General features: G+C 41.7%; 1 protein-coding gene across 1 annotated transcript; it reads right to left on the bottom strand.

Annotated features, from left to right (window-relative positions):
* Positions 1 to 3,293: 3,293 nt before the first annotated feature.
* LOC116939961 (protein mono-ADP-ribosyltransferase PARP12-like) lies at positions 3,294 to 20,181 on the bottom strand. The gene is made up of 16 exons (XM_032949070.2): positions 19,589 to 20,181; positions 17,135 to 17,270; positions 14,807 to 15,242; positions 14,513 to 14,653; positions 14,047 to 14,139; positions 13,762 to 13,896; positions 13,284 to 13,370; positions 12,996 to 13,136; positions 12,466 to 12,595; positions 12,161 to 12,323; positions 11,378 to 11,504; positions 10,031 to 10,127; positions 8,697 to 8,778; positions 6,170 to 6,303; positions 5,845 to 5,996; positions 3,294 to 5,735 (listed from the first exon to the last, which is right to left on the bottom strand). Exons 1-16 carry the CDS (start codon positions 19,915 to 19,917, stop codon positions 5,281 to 5,283), a joined length of 2,838 nt encoding a protein of 945 aa, XP_032804961.2. The 5' UTR covers positions 19,918 to 20,181; the 3' UTR covers positions 3,294 to 5,280.
* Positions 20,182 to 20,956: the final 775 nt, after the last annotated feature.

The following is a 20,956-nucleotide window of genomic DNA, read 5'->3' as shown; positions in this document are numbered from 1 at the left end:
CTGGGTGGGGAGGGTGGAGCTGGGTGGGGCTGGGGAGGGTGGGGCTGGGTGGGGAGGGGCTGGTCACCCCGTGGTGCCCTTATAAAACTCAACGTTTAACCTACTCACGCCGGCTTGTGCCCGCCCTCACAGTCGGGCATATTTGCGGAATACACCACGTGGTGCTGCCGCCGTTGACCCTGGTCATTGACCGAGCAACCCAACGTTCCTACCAGCTCCCTCCGCAGGAGAATGTGTTAATGGATATTTAGCGGGCATCTTACGGAAGGAAGAGACCCCCCCCCCCTCAGTAAATCACCTGCTGGTGATGTTGGTGCCGCTGTGTTGGCAGTCGTGCACAAAACATAATTAACATAACTCAACACGTCCTTCATAAATAGTTTTTTAATGTGTAATAGACGACGTTTCAGGCAATGGCCCATCTTCATGTACCTCCTGTACAGCGCTTTGAGACCCTTGATGAAAAGCGCGATATAAATGTAATTAATTATAATTACAATAATACTCTTTGGTTCTTTCGGTAAAGTCACGTAGGTATAAAAAAAACAATAACAGTTCCACTGCCGGATTATTTTGTCCGCCTGAGGACGGCCGCTTGTGTTGTGATCGAAACGTCGTGACATTATGTTTTATACCTTACGTGACTTTAACGAAAGAAGCAAAGAGTTTGGATTCCTGCAGTCACCAAAGCTTCAAATCGAGATATTACAATAATGTTTATTTTAAGGCCACGGTGTTGTCGAATGGGCGGTATTTAATTGGGACGAGCTACGATTTAAAGATGCGTCAATTAATCGTGACAGTTGTAATTGCTGTCAAAATTAGAACGCCTCAAAATAATTTTGTACGAGGCCGCTAATTAATAATTTGCATATTATTTTTATACATGTACCCAGTTAACGTGGAACGTTGGCGCAACGTTGCTGGGACGTTTACCGGCTCTGGTTGGGGGTTATCATCCCAAGGTGTTTTTGTTTTTAATCCTCGTTGTTAGATGCAGGGCCATATGCAAAAGATGAATATTAGCAAAACAAAGTGATGTTTTGTACAACAAAAAATAACAAGACGAATGTGCAGTGTAGAATGCAGAGCATTATTGAAGGCAGGCCGGCCGGAATTGTGCAATGTAGTTGTGCATTATCAATTGTCTTTATTATCATCTTCGTGTGCGTCAGTGTTATGTTTTTATTCCAAGGCCGTGCTATTGACGAATGTGTAGGGTTTTTTTATTTCCCTGTTAAGTGTGCTGTGATGCAGTTCCATGTCTGTGGGTCGCAGATTGACTTTGTGTGATGCGCATCACTGTTGCAAACAATATTTTGGTGGCCATAATAAAAAATAACAAAAACCATGACGTTTCGATCACAACACAAGCGATCGAAACGTCGTGGTTTTTGTTTATTACCGAAAGAACCAAAGAATAAGTCTACATTATAGGCTGCCAGTACGCTCACTCAGTTTAATAACCATTGCTACAGTCTACATTATAGACTGTCAGTACACTCACTCAGTTTAATAACCATTGCTACAGTCTACATTATAGACTGTCAGTACACTCACTCAGTTTAATAACCATTGCTACAGTCTACATTATAGACTGTGTCAGTACACTCACTCAGTTTAATAACCATTGCTACAGTCTACATTATCGACTGCCAATACGCTCACCAAGCTTAATAACCAGGCTACAGTCTACATTATAGACTGCCAGTACACTCACCCAGGTTAATAACCAGGCTACAGTCTACATTATAGACTGTCAGTACACTCAGCTTAATAACCAGCTACAGTCTACATTATAGACTGACAGTATGTTCACTCAGTTTAATAACCATTACTACAGTCTACATTATAGACTGCCAGTACACTCAGGTTAATAACCATTACTACAAGCTACATTATAGACTGCCAGTACACTTACTCCGATTAAGAACCAGGCTACAGTCACATTAGTGGTTTTTTGTTTATCTTTATTCACTTTATTTTTTTTATTTTTCTATCTACGTGACTTTACCGAAAGAACCAAAGAATGTTTTCCTGCAGTCACTAAAGTTTAAAGTAAAACTGTAATCGCATACCTGTCAACCCATACGTCCACCTGCAGTCTTGTACAGGGAAATTGAGTTTTCAGGCGCATGCGGCGTACAGCATTTTAAATACGGGCAATTTTTTTTAAATGTCTATTTGTGCTTCTCCCTTGTGATGGGACTTTGCAGGATAAACAATGAGATTTATAAGGGGCACGGGGTGACCAATAAGGTCTGAATTGGCCTCTAATAAGGTAGGCACTGATAAGGGGTTGACAGGTATGCAATCGAGCCCATGAGAGCACATATAAGGACATGTGCAGGGCCATTGAGGAGTGGGGGTTAGAAAACAGCTGAAGAGCAGACTGGCTTTGCTATGTGCAACAGAGTGCGAAAGAATCATCTGGCTTATACGATCAGAGCCAAAACAGTGTAATTAATAATACCCAGAGATAGCTCTGTGTGTGCTTGATTCGGGTAGTGTGCCGGAGTCAGATACTACAAATCCGTGTTGTGTTATCGTGCTGTTTAACTTGTAACACATCCAGTATTTAAAACTGCAAAGGCGATTCTGAGTCAGAGGGCTGTGTGGTTGCCACAAGATTGACTCATCAATATCTGGGGCGACACTACACATGTTCTAAAATATGCAACGCGACAAGAAAAAAAACTCACATTGTAAGAATTCCTATGGAAATCTTGCAGCTCAATTGTAAATGAGTGGCGAAGGCTTTAGTCTACATAAATTAGCTCAATTCAAAGAGTTATCTTTGAATTTACCCTTAGCTCAATTCAAAGGGTTCTCTTTGAATTGAGCTAAGGGTAAATACTTCCGTGAGCCCACTGGGTCTCTAGATTTTCGTGGGTTAAGATTACAGTGAGGGAAAAAAGTATTTGATCCCCTTCTGATTTTGTACGTTTGCCCACTGGCAAAGAAATGATTAGTCTATAATTTTAATGGTAGGTTTATTTGAACAGTGAGAGACAGAATAACAACAAATCCAGAAAAACGCATGTCAAAAATGTTATAAATTGATTTGCATTTTAATGAGGGAAATAAGTATTTGACCCCCTCTCAATTAGAAAGATTTCTGGCTCCCAGGTGTCTTTTATACAGGCAAACGTGCAACATCAGCAGGGGATCAAATACTTTTTTCCCTCACTGTATATGCCTGCAACCCACACCCCCTACATGTATTGCATTCCTATAAATGTCATAACTAGCAAGATAACACTCAAAAGAATCACAAAAAATACACAGGCAAGTAAACCATTGTATCTGTATTTTGGTCAAACTGTATTCCCTTATGCAAATACGAACAGATTCCCAAAATGTATGGGTTTATTTTTTGTTCCACATTACCTTTAATTTACAATTGTAGCAACATTCATTGAGAAGGTTAACATGACAATTCCAAGTTTGCAAAAATCTCATGACAAAAATATATTTCTTAAATAATGCTAAATAATACATAAAATCCGTGCAATGTACGTAAAATGTAGTCATCATAAACACCCTTTGTGAATCCACTGCCAGATGAAGGCCTCCCCATGAATGACACCGTATGGCGAGGCCTTCATTCAGCAGCAGATTGACAAAAGATTATTCCCACAATTGTGCAAAAGATTAGCTTAAAACAATATATTTTTAAAAGCTCAACACGTAAACAGAAAAAGGGGCCTGTCATAATTGTCTTGGGAGGGGTTTCTGGCTTTTTTTGGGAGCTGTGGGATTCGTCCTGGGTTCGGCAAGGATGGATGGTGCCGATTAGGTTACTGGCTGGTGGACTGGCTATTTTGTACGGTCGTCTCCTGATGCTCAGGTTTATGTTGACTGTTGTGACCCAGTGTGTCTGTACAGGTAATCGTGTATCCCTTCATTTGTGATGTTCTTGAAGTTTTTTTTCTCTTTTCCCATTCCTCTTTTCCCTTTTTGCCTCGATATTCTATTCTCCCATGGAAGTTTTTAAAGCAACATTCTTTGATATTATATGGCATTTAAGCACTGAATAAATGAAAATCCTTCCTATTCAATATTGTATACACCAATACCACTGCACGTTCACTTTCTATCCGAGTTGTGGTCAGCTCACATTGATGTTTATTGATTTCAATGTTTCACTTTATTTCAAAATTATTGGGCAGCTCCACAAAAACCACAGTATAAACTTTAACATTTGAACCTTATGGCGGTACTCCGGGGTACCATAGTACCCCGGCTCTCGCATAATGTGGCAATCGACTCATCTCGACGAGCTGTACACGATGCACTATTCAAAGTTGAATTTTTCGATAACGGATTTTGTATGCTGTTTGGCGTTTCGACATCGCGGAGTAGCACTGATTTCGGATTGATTATTACCCCTGTCGCGGAGTTAAATTACACCCCTGGAAAAAAGTGTCCCAAAAATAAAATATTTAATTGCCTCGGCCATTTTATATCATTCGGTACCCCGGGGTACCGCCATAAGGATAATTTAGTCCTGGTCAGGCCTGAATTACATGAGCGAAATATTTAGTTTGACTTCATATTGCCCTTGGATCTTTACCACTAAAAGCAGTTCAAAGCTTTTAAATATAGGTTGAGGTCTGTTATAAAGACATACAATGGTGATTTTATAGAGCATGAAGGTAATTTAACTCCTACAGTCTAGAGTACAATAGATACTGCTAGTGTTGACATGCATCCCAAAAATGTGTTTAATCAAGAAAACAATTATTGTATTGGCTCTTGTAATATTATTTGAATGGCCAGATAATTTTAAGCATTCAAAAAACGTATATGATAAACACTCACCTCATAAAATAAACATGCCTTAATGTTTTGTTTAACGAGCGAAAGTATTCCATAATAATGGTAATATGTGATTACATTTAAGTAAGCATAATAATTTAGCTGTTGCACACTCACCTGTGTGGCAACTAAAATATTTAACAGGTGAATTTGGTATAAAAAATGTCACTAAGTTGAGCAAGAGCATCATTAATAACTGAGTTATAAAAACATGATTATCAAGGCTGCTAATACAGGATGAAAATTTGATCAATACTCAAACTACATATGGAAGTTATCTTAACTGACTTTTTAAATAAAATATTAATAAAATAAAGTATCAGAAACGTTTCCATTTTAGTACTTAGATAAACTGAAATGATAAAATGCTCAATTATGGACAAAACCACATTTTACTCAACTCACTCCAAAAGGTGCCTCTTGCTGGACAGATTCAAGAAAAGCAGCCTTTTCTTGAATCTAGGACGTGTATTCAATGACATATTCCGGATACACCTGATCTTTCTCAAACACCACAAAGATCTTGGGATTCACCTCGGTGTCTACACAGCTGTCGTAGAGACCTAACGACGAAGACACCGATGATCCGACGTATGTTGAAACGGACGTTTTAAGCTCAGGAGGCCTCTGGTAGCTGGGATCGCCTTGAGTGTAGCGGCCCACCAGCACTCGTGCGAGAAACATCACCGTTTTTACAGGCATGCTAGTTGTTACTGGAACGCTTACTAAGGGGCTTGCTGCCGAGTCATCTGAAGTGGAAATCCCGAATACTTTCAAAATGGTAGAAAGAAAACTCTTTTCTGGCTCTTTCTTTGTCTGAATCGGTACCTGTACGTTTACTGGTGGCTGTGCTTTCTTGATGCTTGCAACAGCATAGCAATGAGAATAAGAAGCATCACGTGCAAAATAACTTCCTGTAACAAGAAAAAAAACCCAATGGAGAATGTTGGCATGGGTTAGTTTTTTATTACATATGTGATATTAAAAAAAGCAAAGAGTCAAATTTGCAGACTGAAGTAATACCTTTGCCGTAGGATGTGCCATGGGTGCCACACAATCGCCAGTCAAAATTTTGCTGGCAGATGGCTGTCACCATGTCAGGGCTTGTGCCATGGAAGAGCTTGCGCTCCTCTATCTCAATCCCGCCATTTTTCTTCCGCATCCACTCTCGCTTCCTGATAGGCCAAAATCATACTAAATTCGTTTTCAATTATATTCATTAACATACTAAGATGTCTATATGTCAACAAGCATGCATTTAGAAGTTTTAGATGTTTCTATTTTTGGTTGCACGCTGGTCTTTTAGTTATTTTGCTTTTTTAAATACTGAAAGCCTTCAACAACGTACCTCTGGAAAGCATCCCACAGCTCCAAGTTCTGAACTCTTTTTATGCTGATGATAGCAAAAGACTGGTTGACTGTTTTTCTAAACAAGGATTCCACCTCCTTGTACTCTGATGACAACTTTCCAACATTAACAAGCTACAAAAAAGCAAAACATACAAACAGCATAAGATACAAAAATACTTTTGGATATAAGAATATATTTACAAACTCCTCGTGTTACACTCTATGTTATTAACACGAGTGACTGGACTTCCATTAAACATATACTGTCGACATACGTCTACACAGCAGATTCACTTTTCACAACATTTGAGACAGCAGTTCCCATTGGAAAGCAGTGGAATGAGAATGAATTACAGTACATATATTCTTTATCATCCAAGCAAGTGAACAAAATACCACGTTAGTACTTTCATTTAACTTTATGAAAATACATCTGAAAATAATAATGCACTAAATCGAAGGAAGTCTTCCCATGAAATCTCAGTGATACCCGTTTGTAATTAAATTATTAAAACCGTTATAGAATCAAGACGAAGCCTTCATCACAAAAGTTATGCTTGGTTTCCTGAAGCAGCCATTGATATGGTCCTCAACATTTGAACCCGTTCTCTTTAAAATATTTTTCATCAGGCTGACAAACACATCTGCATGGAAATACAATTCCCTAGGTCCAAGTGTGGTATTCTGGATCCTAACGAGATGCTTGGCTGTGAGGAAGACCTGATTCTCCTCTGCTCACATCAGAAGCTCACATAACTCCCTCTCTAAAAGGCCGTGCCAAGGCAAACCATGATGCCTGAGCATCACCACTGCCATGCTCTTGTCACAGCAAATCAGTGCTCATGTGAAGGCCTCCAGAACCACAAGCCCTGCTGAGCCAGTATCTTATGCTGGCCCAAGCACGTAAAGAAGGAAAACATGCCAAACGTTGGCCAACATGGCACATTAAAATTGTGAGGCCTACCAGCGAAGATTAATCATAAATTTATCTGAAGGAGCTACAGAAATGTCTGAGTAATGGGTCCCAGAAAATGTAAATACTAAAGTCGGGGCGGGCAGACGCAACAAGAGAAGCTGTGGTGCATGTGCAGAGCAGAACCTACTTATGTGTTTGAATAGGGATTACTGGTGTGGGCCAGAGCATGGAACGAGTTTAGATTTTGAGGAACATATCTTAACGTCTACAATCAGGACCCCCAGTGTAACTGTTGTGAGAACTCAATTTATATGGTGGGCCATTATGTGAATTTATTCATATCTTTCCTTCAAATGAGCAAAACATTCAGATGAACAATTAAAGTATATCATAACTAGCCTTTTGCCCAACCAAGGATGGGTGTATTGCAGTAAATCTAAAACTTGCAAGCGAAAACCAGACCGCGACGTGATGCTCATTGCATTAATGCGTGCGCAATTTGTAAAGGCGCGGTGACACAGACCTATTTAATTTCAAGGTTATAATCCCTTGTTCATCATGACGTCCTTTTTACTTCGATGTCTCAATAGAGTTATGGAGATCGCGTGACGTGAGGGTTCTGCCTTTGTAGTGAGGGTTGTAAGTTGACGCCGAGGAGGGGGGAGGAGGCGCCTCGCCCCCCCATGTGGAGTGACGTCAGCCGCTAATTATTATGAATGGGGGGGTGTCCATTTGGAGGACGTCACCTTATAATGGTTATTAATGAGGGGGGCTGTTCGATGTGGAGTGACGTCACCTGCTCATTTTGATTAATAAGGGGGGAGGGTGCTCCATGTGGAGTGACGTCACCTGCTCATGATTATTAATGAGGGGGAGGGTGCTCCATGTGGAGTGACGTCACTCGCTCATGATTATTAATGAGGGGGGGGGAGGTCCATGTGGAGGACGTAACCTGTTCATGATTATTAATGAGGGGGGCTGGTCGATGTGGAGTGACGTCACGCGCGTTGCACACAGACATTCTTGGCTCATTATAGTAGGTAATAATAATGGGGGGGTGTCCATTTGGAGGACGTCACCTGCTCATGATTATTAATGAGGGGGGCTGTTCGGTGTGAAGTGACGTCACTTGCGCATGATTATTAGTGAGGGGGGGGGGAGTACTCCACATTGAGTGATGTCAACTGCTCATGATTATTAATGAGGGGTGGGGGGGTGTCCATTTGGAGGCTGTCACCTGCTCATTAATATTAATTAGGGGGGCTGGTCGATGTGGAGTGACGTCACGAGCATTAAGGACAGATATTCCTGGGAGATTATAGTAGGTATAGCACTTACAGAGCATTGAAAAATTATTTTTTACATTGTACACTGCTTGGCATAAAAATTACCATATACAGATTATGACATGCTCTTTTCCCCTGTATATTAAAGGAAAGGTTATAGGTGTATTTTATGATATGGTATGTGGATATGAACAAATTTGGATAACATGTACGTATGCAGAACTTCTTTCGCACCGTACGAAGCCAACCATGCTAATCGGAGCGGATCTTAAAATCTGGGGAATAATGTAGTAGTGTTTTTCAGTCCAAAAGCCACACATTACCGATGTGCTGATTTCGGAGAGAGAAGCGCTGTCCCAGTGGGTGGGAATATTGTCCACCCCAACACTGCGCAGATGTTTATACCTGATCGAGAAAAATTGGGCGCAGAACAGCAAAGAGCATAAATGGAAGTCAAAATCGTAATTAATTAATACAATTTGGCACATAAACGCGGCGACCCACCTGGCGCGGATCATTCTGTTGTCATGTCGTCCAAGCGCAGCGAGGACAAATGCGCAGAAGAGTTGGGCAGGATCATAAGTCTTATCTAAAGCTGCTCAAACTGCCTACAAGACTTAAGTCCTTTATTTGTCATAACGGTATGCATAATACAGTGAAACTGCTCTTATCTTCATTATTATTTGTGACCTACGAATGTCTGCAGCCAGGATCAATCAATGACAATCCTATTACCTGCAGATATTTAACAGATTACATGCGTCGCACCATTAATTCCTCCTGTTTGATATTTCTCTTGTCCATATGCATCTGTGCTGATAGGTTTCTTTTTGCGGTTAAGCCATATTCCCCACATACCGCTCGTATCAATGCGGATAAGAGGAGCGGCGACCCACTATTCTGTCGAGTAACATTGGTATATACGAATGTTACAATATGATCAGCGCATTGAAAACGCATACTATTTTACGTACTGTTTACAAAGTGTGTTCACAAATCCACACTGAGAAACACGATGATTGACAGAGGGGTGCAAATTATGCTTTCAATAGTGTATTTAAAGAGAGGTACTGCAGGTAAGTAGTTTTCAGTTTTAAAGGCATAGTTTAACAAGACAACACTTCAGTTTTTAGTTTCAGTTTTCATTTATTTGGTATAGCCCTGTGAGCCATCCGGCTCTTGAATCGGGTGCAACCGCAACAAACAAAAAACAAAAACATGAACAAAAAACATCTTAACAGAAAAATCCAGGAAAAAACTGCAAAGTCTTGCAGAAAAAAAGCACCGTACACCAACGCTGTGCAAAAATCCCAGTGGGATGAAAGTCAAACACTTGCCACCATCCTTCAAACCCGCTGGTGAAAAATAACAAAGTTTTTGTTTACATTATAATCTAATGTTTATGCAAGAGCTGGAGGCTTATGAGACCCCGGGGTCCCACCATAAGGTTCTAATATTCAAGTGTGTACTACTCTTTCTATCTCTTCCTACTCTATTTATCCCCATTTCCTTTCCTTACAATTGCTTCTTAATAGTTTCCTATAGGGGTCCCTTTTTGTCTTAATACGTTTATGTTGGTCATATGGATGCAGTATAACCTGGTGCTCTTCCTTGCTGTATTTGTTTTGAAAATATAAATGGAATTTAAAGTGTATACCGATCTCTTGCTGCTTCCACATCATGTCTTGACACAAAGAGAGGCCTCCTCCTCACATCTCTTCTGGTACCCAACGTCATGTTTGTCTGATTCATTTCTGTCATGACAAACAACACTAAGGTAAAACACATTGGATGTAAACACCTCCTAACCCTTGTACCCAAACTGTTTAACAACATTCAGGAAGGTTAACATGCTGGGACTGGTACAGTTCACGTAATCATTTTTGAAAATAGAACAGCTGGAGCAATATATTAACATGCCACTTGGGACATAAACACACAACAAACTTATATATTAACTAAATGATATTTTTCCAGGCAAATCATTATAGTACTAGCTTTTTTGCCCATCTAAGGACGGGTGTATATTGCAGTAAATCTGAAATATTCAATAGAAAAATTGTTCAGCTCATGATTATTAAGAGGGGGGTTGCCCTATGTTGAGTGACGTCACCCGCTAATGGTTATTGGGCAGGGGTGCGGCATGTGGAGTGACGTCACCCCTCATGGTTATTGTGGAGGGGTGTGGCATGTGGAGTGACGTCACCCACTCATGATTATTAATGAGGGGAGGGGTGTGGCATGTGGAGTGCGCGACCTTCTTGTGCGTAAGTGTGAATTTCCACGCGGGCATGAATACGAAGGGGGGGCTCTTTTGCAGTGACGTCACGCACGGATGTAGCACTGTGCTGAGTAGATTTATTTTTCAACGTCACTTTCTATAAAGAAACGTCGTATTTGAATCGACTTTGCTCCCTCTGCGTTAGTGTAAAAAATCCACCCACTCATGAATATTAATGGTGGGGGGGACATCAAGTGGAGTGACGTCAAGCGCAGGACAGACAGACATTTCTGGGTGATTATAGGTATAGTAACTACAGCTTTCTATTTTCCACTATGAAAAATGAAAAAAGTTAATTCCCACATGACCTGTTGCACATATTGGTGCATACAATAATATTTTCTTTGATATAGTCTGCCAGCTTCCTGAATCAAATTATTATGAATCATATATTAGGCAGCTACTGGAATGATTTATACATGTAGAAAAATTAGGATGTCACGTGATTATTAAAGGAATAACAGTGTATGCCAGTAGCAGGTTCAAAATATACTTTAAAATTTCCTTAAAAAGCAATGACCAGTTTTTTGTAACCTTGTTTTCCAAGTTTCTGTATAAATTATTACATCCTATTTTGTGGTCATTCAATACAATTTAGAACCAAATCCAAGATTTGTACTTAATCTGAAGCGAAATATAATTATTGTACTTATGTACCTTTCTCCTGACGCTTGACATTTAAAATGCATTTGTGGTGATATAGTGCTTGAAAAATCAACAAACCTTTAAAGCTGACGTGGTACAAGAAGGGCCCAGCAAAAACACTCAAACCTTCTTTCTTGTCCTTTTCATAGGCCTTCTCCAGATCTCCTGATGAAACTTCAGATTTAGCCTTTTCATTTGTGGTGGCCTCCACATAGAGAAAATACAAAACTTTAAAACGCCAATGTAATTAAAATGTACCATAGTTATTATGAACACAAATGTATGAAGAAAATATTTTTGTTACATGCCCTAATAAAACATTTTTTAAACGGAGGCTACAATTAATTGCTTCTTTTACCACCCACTCACAATCTCAATTTAAATTACTTGACATAAGCAAATGGCTTAATCAGTGCCTTCAGGACCATCTTGCTATAGCAACCATGTCAGCAATTGGAAAATAAATGGGATGCAATTCCTACCATCTCCCTTTGCGTTTACTCCAATAGTCACTTATTAGCTTTTGGTTTGTGACTCGGCAGTGAGGCAACCGAGCTGCTAGTTCTCTCCTTTAAACATATTTGCCCTTAGTTCGGGTCAGGTCACACCCTTTCAAAAACGTTTTTGCATCTTGCAAAATGGGATTCATTTTTACTTAATTTTGGTGTATTGCTTATCCTTGTACCACTTTAATATTTTGAGTTATAAGCATTACATAATGTTGGTTGATGCTTGTTGTGACTTCAAACATTTACTCATTGTCTACTTTCATGATCTGCCATATTATTTTTCCAAATTGCAGGTTACTGTCCTAAATGTATTCGATGTTGTGTAGTAGCACAGACAAGTGACTTTACACACCTGTGATCCATATGTGATCCATTTCCCCACATCTTCTTGCCAGTACCATATCCATTTTGTGGTAAGCAGGAAGTTGTCCGGTTTGGTGACCGCATTTGCCGTGGAAAGGCGTCGCACTGCATTGTTATTCATAGTCATTCTTACAAAATCAACAGAATTCCAGCTGTTTCAGAAAACCACACAGTACATGAGGTGGAGATATTAATTTTCTTTTATACATTTAGGACAACAATAAGCATTGCGATATAAGAGTACAATCATCACACTCACAACAGCATATTTACAACGAGTACATGAAGCATCACCTGACATTGGTAGGGTCACAGTACCGCTGTTCAATCGTCTCCATGTCGGGTATGTCTTCCCATATGCGTGTTAATTTGTCCCTCTTCTGCCATCGATATGGTAGCTTTGCATGGCTTTTAAGGCAACGCTCTGCATGGGTGAACGGATAGTTTGTGTATCACAGGTGGGAAGGTGACAAAAAAAACACTTTCATTGCATGCATTGTTATTACTATCTATATATATAAAAGGGAAACTTGTGAATGTGTGTCTGTTCGAAATGTTTAGCATAATTGCCAACATGCAACAAATTTGAAATTTGGCATGTGGGTAGCTTCCAGACTGTACACAAGGCCGTGTATTAATCCAAGACAAGAAAAGTCTCAGGCGAAGCCAGGTAGTAAAGCTAGTTTTCAATTAAATAAAGCTTTGAGAAAATGTTTTACCATTTTAAAATAGATATTATTAATACATTGGACGATGAGTAATTTTAAATGTTGTATTACTTCGATGTGTCCCTTTAAAAACAATAAATAGTAATCAAAACAAACCTTTAAACTGGCACTCAGAAAGGAGGTGATATAGACAGATCTCTTCTTCCTTGTCATTCTCCATTGCAGTGTCACCATCACTCCTATGCTTAAGAGTGTCCACTGGAGGTGTGTAACCTGTTGCACCAGGTTGCTGCTTATCTGAAACAAAATAGTTTAAATTGTCAGGAAGTTATCCCAGCTATCAGATGTGTTGAAAAATAACAATGTCATTTATTGAAAATGATACAAGGTCAGAAACAAATGTCTTATGTACGAACAATACCATACGACAATCAGTGCTTTTACCTGTGCTGAGCGGTACTGGATGAACCACATGGCTTGCGGGTTGGGATATTCCTCTCCCTCCGTCTCTTCCGCTTCCCCTGGTTGGATCTTTGTCAAAATTGTATAAGTTTGTCAAAATTGTATGCTTTATCAAAACTGTAGGGTTTGTCAAACTCAGTCTTTTCACTCAAATAGTCAGATTTCGTATTTTCAAAAGGGAACTGCTCCTTCTGGCAATGTGAATTGTCTCCTTCTTCCAGAGTAGTTTCAGCACGTCATTAGGTTAGGTAGTAAGCATGAACTTCTGCAGCAATAATTGCATCTTTAGATCGTTCAAGTTATGATTGCATCGGCATTTAACCCCACTTAAATAAAACTTTCAGAATTTTTTTTTACCATTTTAAAATAGCCAGTATTCATAAACTGGATGAGTAATTTTAAATGTTGTGGTACTTTTGACGTGTTCCTTTAAAAACAATAAATAGTAATCAAAACAAACCTTTTAAATGGCACTCAGAAAGGAGGTGATAATAAGACATCGTTTTCTTATTTTCCATTGCAGTATCACCATCACTCCCATGCGAAGCAATACCCATTGAAAGTGAGTAACCTGTTGCACCAGCTTGCTGATCATCTGAAACAAAATAATTTAAAAAGTCAGGAAGGTATCCCAGCTATCAGATGTGTTGAATAACAACAATGCTTGATTGAATTGAAAAATATTCAAGGTCATATAGCAAATGTCTCATTTATAAACAATACCATATGACAATCAATGCTTTACCTATGCTGAGCGATACCGGACGAACCACATGGCTTGGGGGTTGAGATCTTCCTCTTCCTCCGTCTCTTCCTCCTCCTCTGCCCCTGGTTGGGTCTTTGTCAAAATTGCATGGTATATCAAAACTGTAGGGTTTGTCAAACTCAGTCTTTTCACTTAAATTGTCAGATTTCGTATTTTCAAAAGGGAACTGCTCCTTGTGGCAATGTGAATTTGCTCCTTCTTCCAGAGCAGTTTTAGCATAATGGCATTAGGTTAGGCAGTAAAGCATGAACTTCTGCAGCAATATTTGCATCTTCGGATCGTTCAAGTTATGATTGCGTCAGCATTTGACCCCACATAAATAAAGCCTTGAGAAAATGTCTTACCATTTTAAAATAGACAGTGTTAATAAACTGTATGATGCGTAATTTTCAATGTTGTGCTACTGTGATGTGTTCCTTTAAAAATAACAGTAATCAAAACACACCTTTTAAATGGCACTCAGAAAGGAGGTGAAATAGAGAGATATTGTCCTCCTTGACATTCTCCATTGCAGTATAACCATCACTGCCATGCTTAGGAGTGCCCACTGAAGGTGAGTAACCTGTTGCACCAGCTTGCTGCTTATCTGAAACAAAAGAGTTTAAATTGTCAGGAAGTTATCCCAGCTATGAGATGTGTTGAAAAAGAACAATATAATTTTTTTTAATTGAAAATTATTCAACGTCATCTAGCAAATGTGTCATGTACAAACAATACCATGTGACAATTAGTGCTTTACCTGTGCTGGGCAGTTCTGGACAAACCACATTGCTTGGGGGTTGTGATCTTCCTCTACCTCTACCTCTGCCTCTTCCTCTGCCTCTTCCTCTGCCCCTGGTTGGGTCCATGTCAAAACTGTAGGGTTTGACAGAACTGAAGGGTTTGTCACTCAATTTGTCCAATTTCGTATTTACATAAGTGGAACTGCTCCTTGTGGCAATGTGAATTTGCTCCTTCTTCCAGAGCAGTTTCAGCACCTCGTCATTACGGTAGGCGGTAAGCATGAACTTATTCAGCAATATTTGAATCTTTCGATCGTTCAAGTTATGATTGCGTCGGCAATTGTCCCCAAATTTACAATTGCCTAAAACAAACTGTTTGCACAGATGCAGCCTTGTACATTTCTCGTTAAATTCACACTCGTTACCTCCCGAAACCTTGTAGGTATTGCACATCTGTAAAAAAACACACGCATACATATTGTCACATTGTACCATGACAATTAAAATACAATACATGCATATTACATTTTATTCCCTCTCCTACTGCAAATTGTGTTCACTGATGAAAGTTAGTTTCCCCCCTTGAGGAACACCTTCTGATGACCTGTACTGCGCATGGTATGGATGACAACTCTCATCCACAATTGACATCAACATTATCGCCTTATAAATGCAAATTAACAGTTTCAGTGTACCATAGTCTTACAACTGAATATATATTTATATAAATCATGCCACTGACACACCTGTGTGAAGAGCTATTCCATTACGAAATAGCCAAAGCACGTGAGCAACACATTTTGACAAACAACCACAAAATATACAAAGAAAATATCTAGACTGGGTTGTCAACAAACAAATCTCTGAAATACACCTCATTGCACCGCGACAGTCACCTACAACAGTGTGGTGTTTGTGTACGTGGCATGTAAAGTTATGGCCTCAATACACCCAATAGATTAGTCTCCCACCATATGCATGCGAACGGCTCACATTGCTGAAATTAATGTATTCAAGTGCATGTACACACCGCTTTGTCAATCCACTGCTGTATAGTGGCTTCTCTCACGCCTTATGGACTGTATCACGACCTATGTAACCATGCTTGTGCAACTCATATATGTACTGTATAACGTCTGAAATAAGAGCCAGGCAGCTAATTGGGCCCTTCCTGCTTAAATAAATAAAACTATCTGATCTGTGAGGTATACTTGACCATCCTTCACCACTCTGGTCAATGCAGGGTGTTGAAGGTGGGGGGAGGGGTTGTGTCGAACATGGATTTGCTCACAACCAGGCCGCGATTCGATGAGGGCGATTGATGAGGATGGGGAGGAATTTCCCTGGCTCTGCAAATTTAATCTCAGGGATTGAATTGGCAGTGCCAAAGTTGAGCCTGCTTTGTACTTGAATGGGAACCTGTTTGGAAATACCGTGGCATTTCTAGGGTTGCAACTGGCTCCGTTGTGACCAGCAAATGGAAGTAGAGAGCAATGGATTCCTGAATCTTTTGACGTGGCTGGTTTTCTCCAAGTTCTGGATTTATCCCATAAGGAGCCAAACATTATTGTAAATGGCCAGACATCCCAATGTAGCAGGGTCCTGATATATAAGTCTTTAGACTGAATGGAGCTTCCCAAGTTAAAATGCATTTCCATTATTTCGATGTAGCAGGGTCCTGATATATAAGTCTTTAGACTGAATGCAGCTTCCCAAGCTAAATGCATTTCCATTATTTCGATGTAGCAGGGTCCTGATATATAAGTCTTTAGACTGAATGGAGCTTGCCAAGTTAAAATGCATTTCCATTATATCGATGTAGCAGGGTCCTGATATATAAGTCTTTAGACTGAATGGAGCTTCCCAAGTTAAAATGCATTTCCATTATTTCGAAGTGCATACGATACATTACGGCAATGTCATCTGTTATGTGCTCAATGATAATTTTCAGTTGGCAATCTATGATTGGAAAAAGGCCTCCTAACATGTTGGCCATCGAGACTGTTTGACCAAACTTCACCACGTTCGTTTTTGTGTGGGCTGGTAAAACCCTGTCTATTTTATCTCACCACTGGAAATCTGACAAATTGCTCCCTGTTCACGAAGCTATGTGCATATTGGTCACCCTTCCAAGCACTATCCAGGCTCAATTCCTACTTAGCTTCGGAGACCTGACAATATTGAGTGCACTCTGGGTAATTTAGCCAGAGGCTATGTATATACTTGTGTGTGTATGCAAGTACCATAGTACCTCCCCCCCCCCCCCCAAAAAAAAAAGCACGATACATTTTATTGTAAAGTCACACCCATATAGATCTGCAAGTGGAAGAATGCAGCTACAATACCTGAGGGAGGAGAGCAGGGTCATTTGGTAAGAGCAGCTTTTGAATATTGTCAAATGGAAGCCCCTCCACTTTGTTTTCATAACACAAGTCACGATTGTGTGCATCCCTGAAATCATGTGAAAATTTGCATCGAGGCCTTCAAGGGAATAAGGAAATAGAAAGAAACACATTAATACAACAGTTGACACTGTCACATTACTCTATTGTATAATTTAATTTACAACTTACATTTTTATTATAATAATAGGGCTTTTTTGCTCCTTTTTTCTGGCAACAAAACTGAAACCTTTTTTTTACAAGGATTCATGTCTGCATTAACCACAATACCTGCAGTCAAAATGCAAACAAAAAACGTACTATGATAATATATGCATTGTCCTTGAAACTGATTGGTCCACACCAAGGGACGGCTTTCTTTTGAGCCTCGACCCAATTGGTGCTCGATCAGATGGCGCCAAAAGGCGTACAGCTCAAACACAATGCACGATCAAAGTAATGAGGGCTCGGGGTGAACATCTACATCATTAAAGAAAAGGGTTGTATGTCTATATATAAGGGAAATTAGTGAATATGTGTCTGTGCAAAATGTTTAGCATACTTCCCGACATGCAACAAACTTGAAATTTGGCATGTGGGTAGTTGGTAGTTTCCAGACTGTACACAATGCAAAAAGTCTAAAAGTAGACTTTTGTATTTTTTTGTTTTGGGGGGGGGGCGCAATAATGGATATATTTTGCACGGCAAGTGAGGGGTGACGTCACATCTGTCATGTCACCCGCATGCGGCAGCGTCACGCAGTGTGCCTGCTGACGTCACTCATCCCCCCCCCCACCCTCCGCGTAGGCCGTTTATTAATCCAAGGCAAGAATCCAAGTCCCGGGCGAAGCCGGGTAGTAACGCTAGTGTTTTATATAATTATGCAGTGATGAAGATCATGATTTACAACACCCATGGGCCCACGTAAATCAGGATTAGACTTATTAAAGGTGAGACTCCTTCAAATAAAATGTCTACATAATGAAACCTTTGGGTTTAGGATCCATCAAGGTGAAACTCTTGAAATTGAAACCTCTGGCAGTGAAAACGTTGGGGGTGAGATCACCTGAAGTCACGTGTGATGAGGTCAGGCTCGTTGTTGAGACCTCTGTCGGTGAGATTTAACGGAGGTGATGCCACCGTAGGATCTAAAAACGAATCTGTGGAGGTGAGACTACTGAAGCTGAGACCAGTGTAGATAAGGCAAGGGCCCTGTTGAGGCTTATGTGGGTGAGATGCAACGGCGGAGCCAGGATTAACAGGTAGGGGGGGCAACCCCTCCAGCAATGACAAATGATAGAGGAGTTGTTAGTAAGTAAGGACTTGTCCCTGGCTTTTTATTCGACGCGTGCGCGGCGATGGCGCAGCCATCGATCGAGGGTTGAATTCGAACCGCGTTGTGTGATCGGCATCGTGCTCGCTGAAGGTGAATGCCTTCAGGGAAATCGTGGACTGTATCCGCAACTGCGCACAATTCTGTGAGTCACTTATAACTGCTTTGTCGTTACGTATTGCCAATTATGGACTCAGACTATTGTCCTATAATCTCATAGCGTCCCTGGCACATAATAATATGCTACACAGTGGCAGTCGCAAAATGCCGATTTATTACTAATACACCCCAATGATCCGATCGAAATTAGGGATTTCGATCGGATAATTGGGGGGGGCACGTGCCACCCCCCCCACTGGCTCCGCCAGTGGTGAGATGGCTTTTGGCAAGATCCCTTTGGGTTATACCTCTGGAGGCGAGTATCCTGGAGGACAGTCCTCATAAAGTGTGGCCCCTGTTGGGAGGTCTCAGGAGGATTAGACTTTGATCAACGACGTCCCTGAAAGTGTGACCTCTGCAGGGATGCCCAAAGTAGGCGAGGCTCCCTATGGATGAGACATCTCGAGATAACCCCCGTGTTGGTGGGGTGGAGATCCTTGGAGGTGGGAACCCCTGTGTTGGTGGGGTGGAGATCCTTGGAGGTGAGAACCCCGTAAATGAGATTTCTGGACGTGTTACCCTGTCGAGTTGAAACAGCTGTTTGTATGATATCTACAGTAAACCCTCGAATGTGAAATCCCTATGGATGAGACGTTTAAACGAGACGTCGAGAGCGGATACCCCTTGTTGGCGAGATTCCTGGAGTTGCCTCGGGTCGGTGTTTAGAGTTTGCTTGGGTGGTATATATATCACCTATCACCGTGACCCACACAATAACTCAACTGCTCCCCCCCCCCCCCAAATCCGAGCGCCGCTAGAGCCGGACCTCGATAGAACCCACGTTGTGGGAGACGCTTGAGGTTGGGACCTCTGGATAAAGACGTCCAAGAGTAGATCAGACACATGTTGATGAGCGCCGTGTGAGTGAGATCAGACCACCCGAGATAGGGGTGTGGATGTGGGTGTGGGTGGGGGGCCCACATTACCCGAACTTGCAGTTGCCCAGCACGTAGGAGCGGCACACGTGCAGCTTCTGGCAGCTGTCCCCCTCGGGGCAGCCGTGCGGATCCCGGTACTTGGCGCAAAGGCGCAGCGTGGTCACGGCCAGCACCGTGGAGTTGGACCTCATCCCGGGCGCTTCGTTCCCGTTGCCCTCGACGAACGCGAACAGGTCTGGCTTGTCGCGCAGCACCTGCAGCAGCTGCACCAGCTGCATGTCCAGCGCTCCGGCCAGTGCCAAGGGGTGCATCTCACTGCCGTTGTCGTGCAGGATGCTCAGCGCTCTCTCGAACGGCTTCCCGCCGCCGCTGGACATCACGACGAAGACGACGACGACTGTGTTATTGAGAGAAAGCCCAGCCGTCGTGCGGTAACGTCCGGAAAAGTTAAGTTGGAAAATAAACACAACAACCCACCCGAGATCATTCAGACGGATGTCATTCGGGTTGCGTGCGGCGAACCTGGGCAAGACCTTTAGGGGGTGGGGGGGGGGGACGGCCGCCGGATAGCAAGCGACCGCGAACACAACAGAGAGAGAGAGAGAAAAAGATAAAAAGCTTTACAAACAACTCCCCCCTGTTCCGCTTTGAAATCCCCAGCGCGCATAAGCGCCGCGCCCATCCGCCCCTGCTGTGTGGGCCGCTGCGTGGCCGCGGATGAGCGCCGATGCCTATCCGCTGTACGGATTTAACTCGCGTCTCGTGTCATCATTTTTGGGAAATGCGCGCGCGCGTTTCTCGTTTGGTCGACGCGCCACGGTGGGATTGACATTTCGTGGGGGGGGGGGGGGGGGGGCAAATCGTTTCAAAGATTAGTTGTAATACTTTCAATCGAGTGCCATCATCATACCGCGTCGACCCGTACGGTTTTTACCCCGTATGATTCTTGTACGGGGAAATTTGAGTTTGATGTTTTTAGGGTCCCGTACAGGTGTTACGGACGTTTCAATGCGGGCACACGAATTCGTTTGTGTTTTCTCCCTTGTGATGGGGGGGGTTACTTCGTAGGATGAACTGATAAGGGGTTGACAGGCATGGCAGTATGGGGCCGTCCATAAATGACGTCACGCACCTGGGGGGAGGGGGTGGGGGTCAGACATTTGTGACGATGTGTGACGATGGGGGAGGTTTGAGAAATGTGACGTCACTTCAAAATGCGCAACTTTAAATAAATATAGATAACACGTTTTACTTAAATTTTGATTTAAAGCTTTCGTGACTGCAGTAATTCATATTCTTAGCTCTTTCGGTAAAGTCACGTTGACTTTACCGAAAGAGCCAAGAATACGTTCTACTTAATTAAATCGACTTTTTAATAAATGTTTTCTCCTACAACATCAGAGTGCAGCGCCACAT

Source organism: Petromyzon marinus, chromosome 7 (assembly GCF_048934315.1).
Source record: "Petromyzon marinus isolate PM22_M1 ecotype Great Lakes invasive population chromosome 7, UKy_Petmar_22M1.pri1.0, whole genome shotgun sequence".
In the NCBI taxonomy this organism is placed as follows: domain Eukaryota; kingdom Metazoa; phylum Chordata; class Hyperoartia; order Petromyzontiformes; family Petromyzontidae; genus Petromyzon; species Petromyzon marinus.
This window is presented reverse-complemented; position numbering and strand designations above follow the sequence as displayed.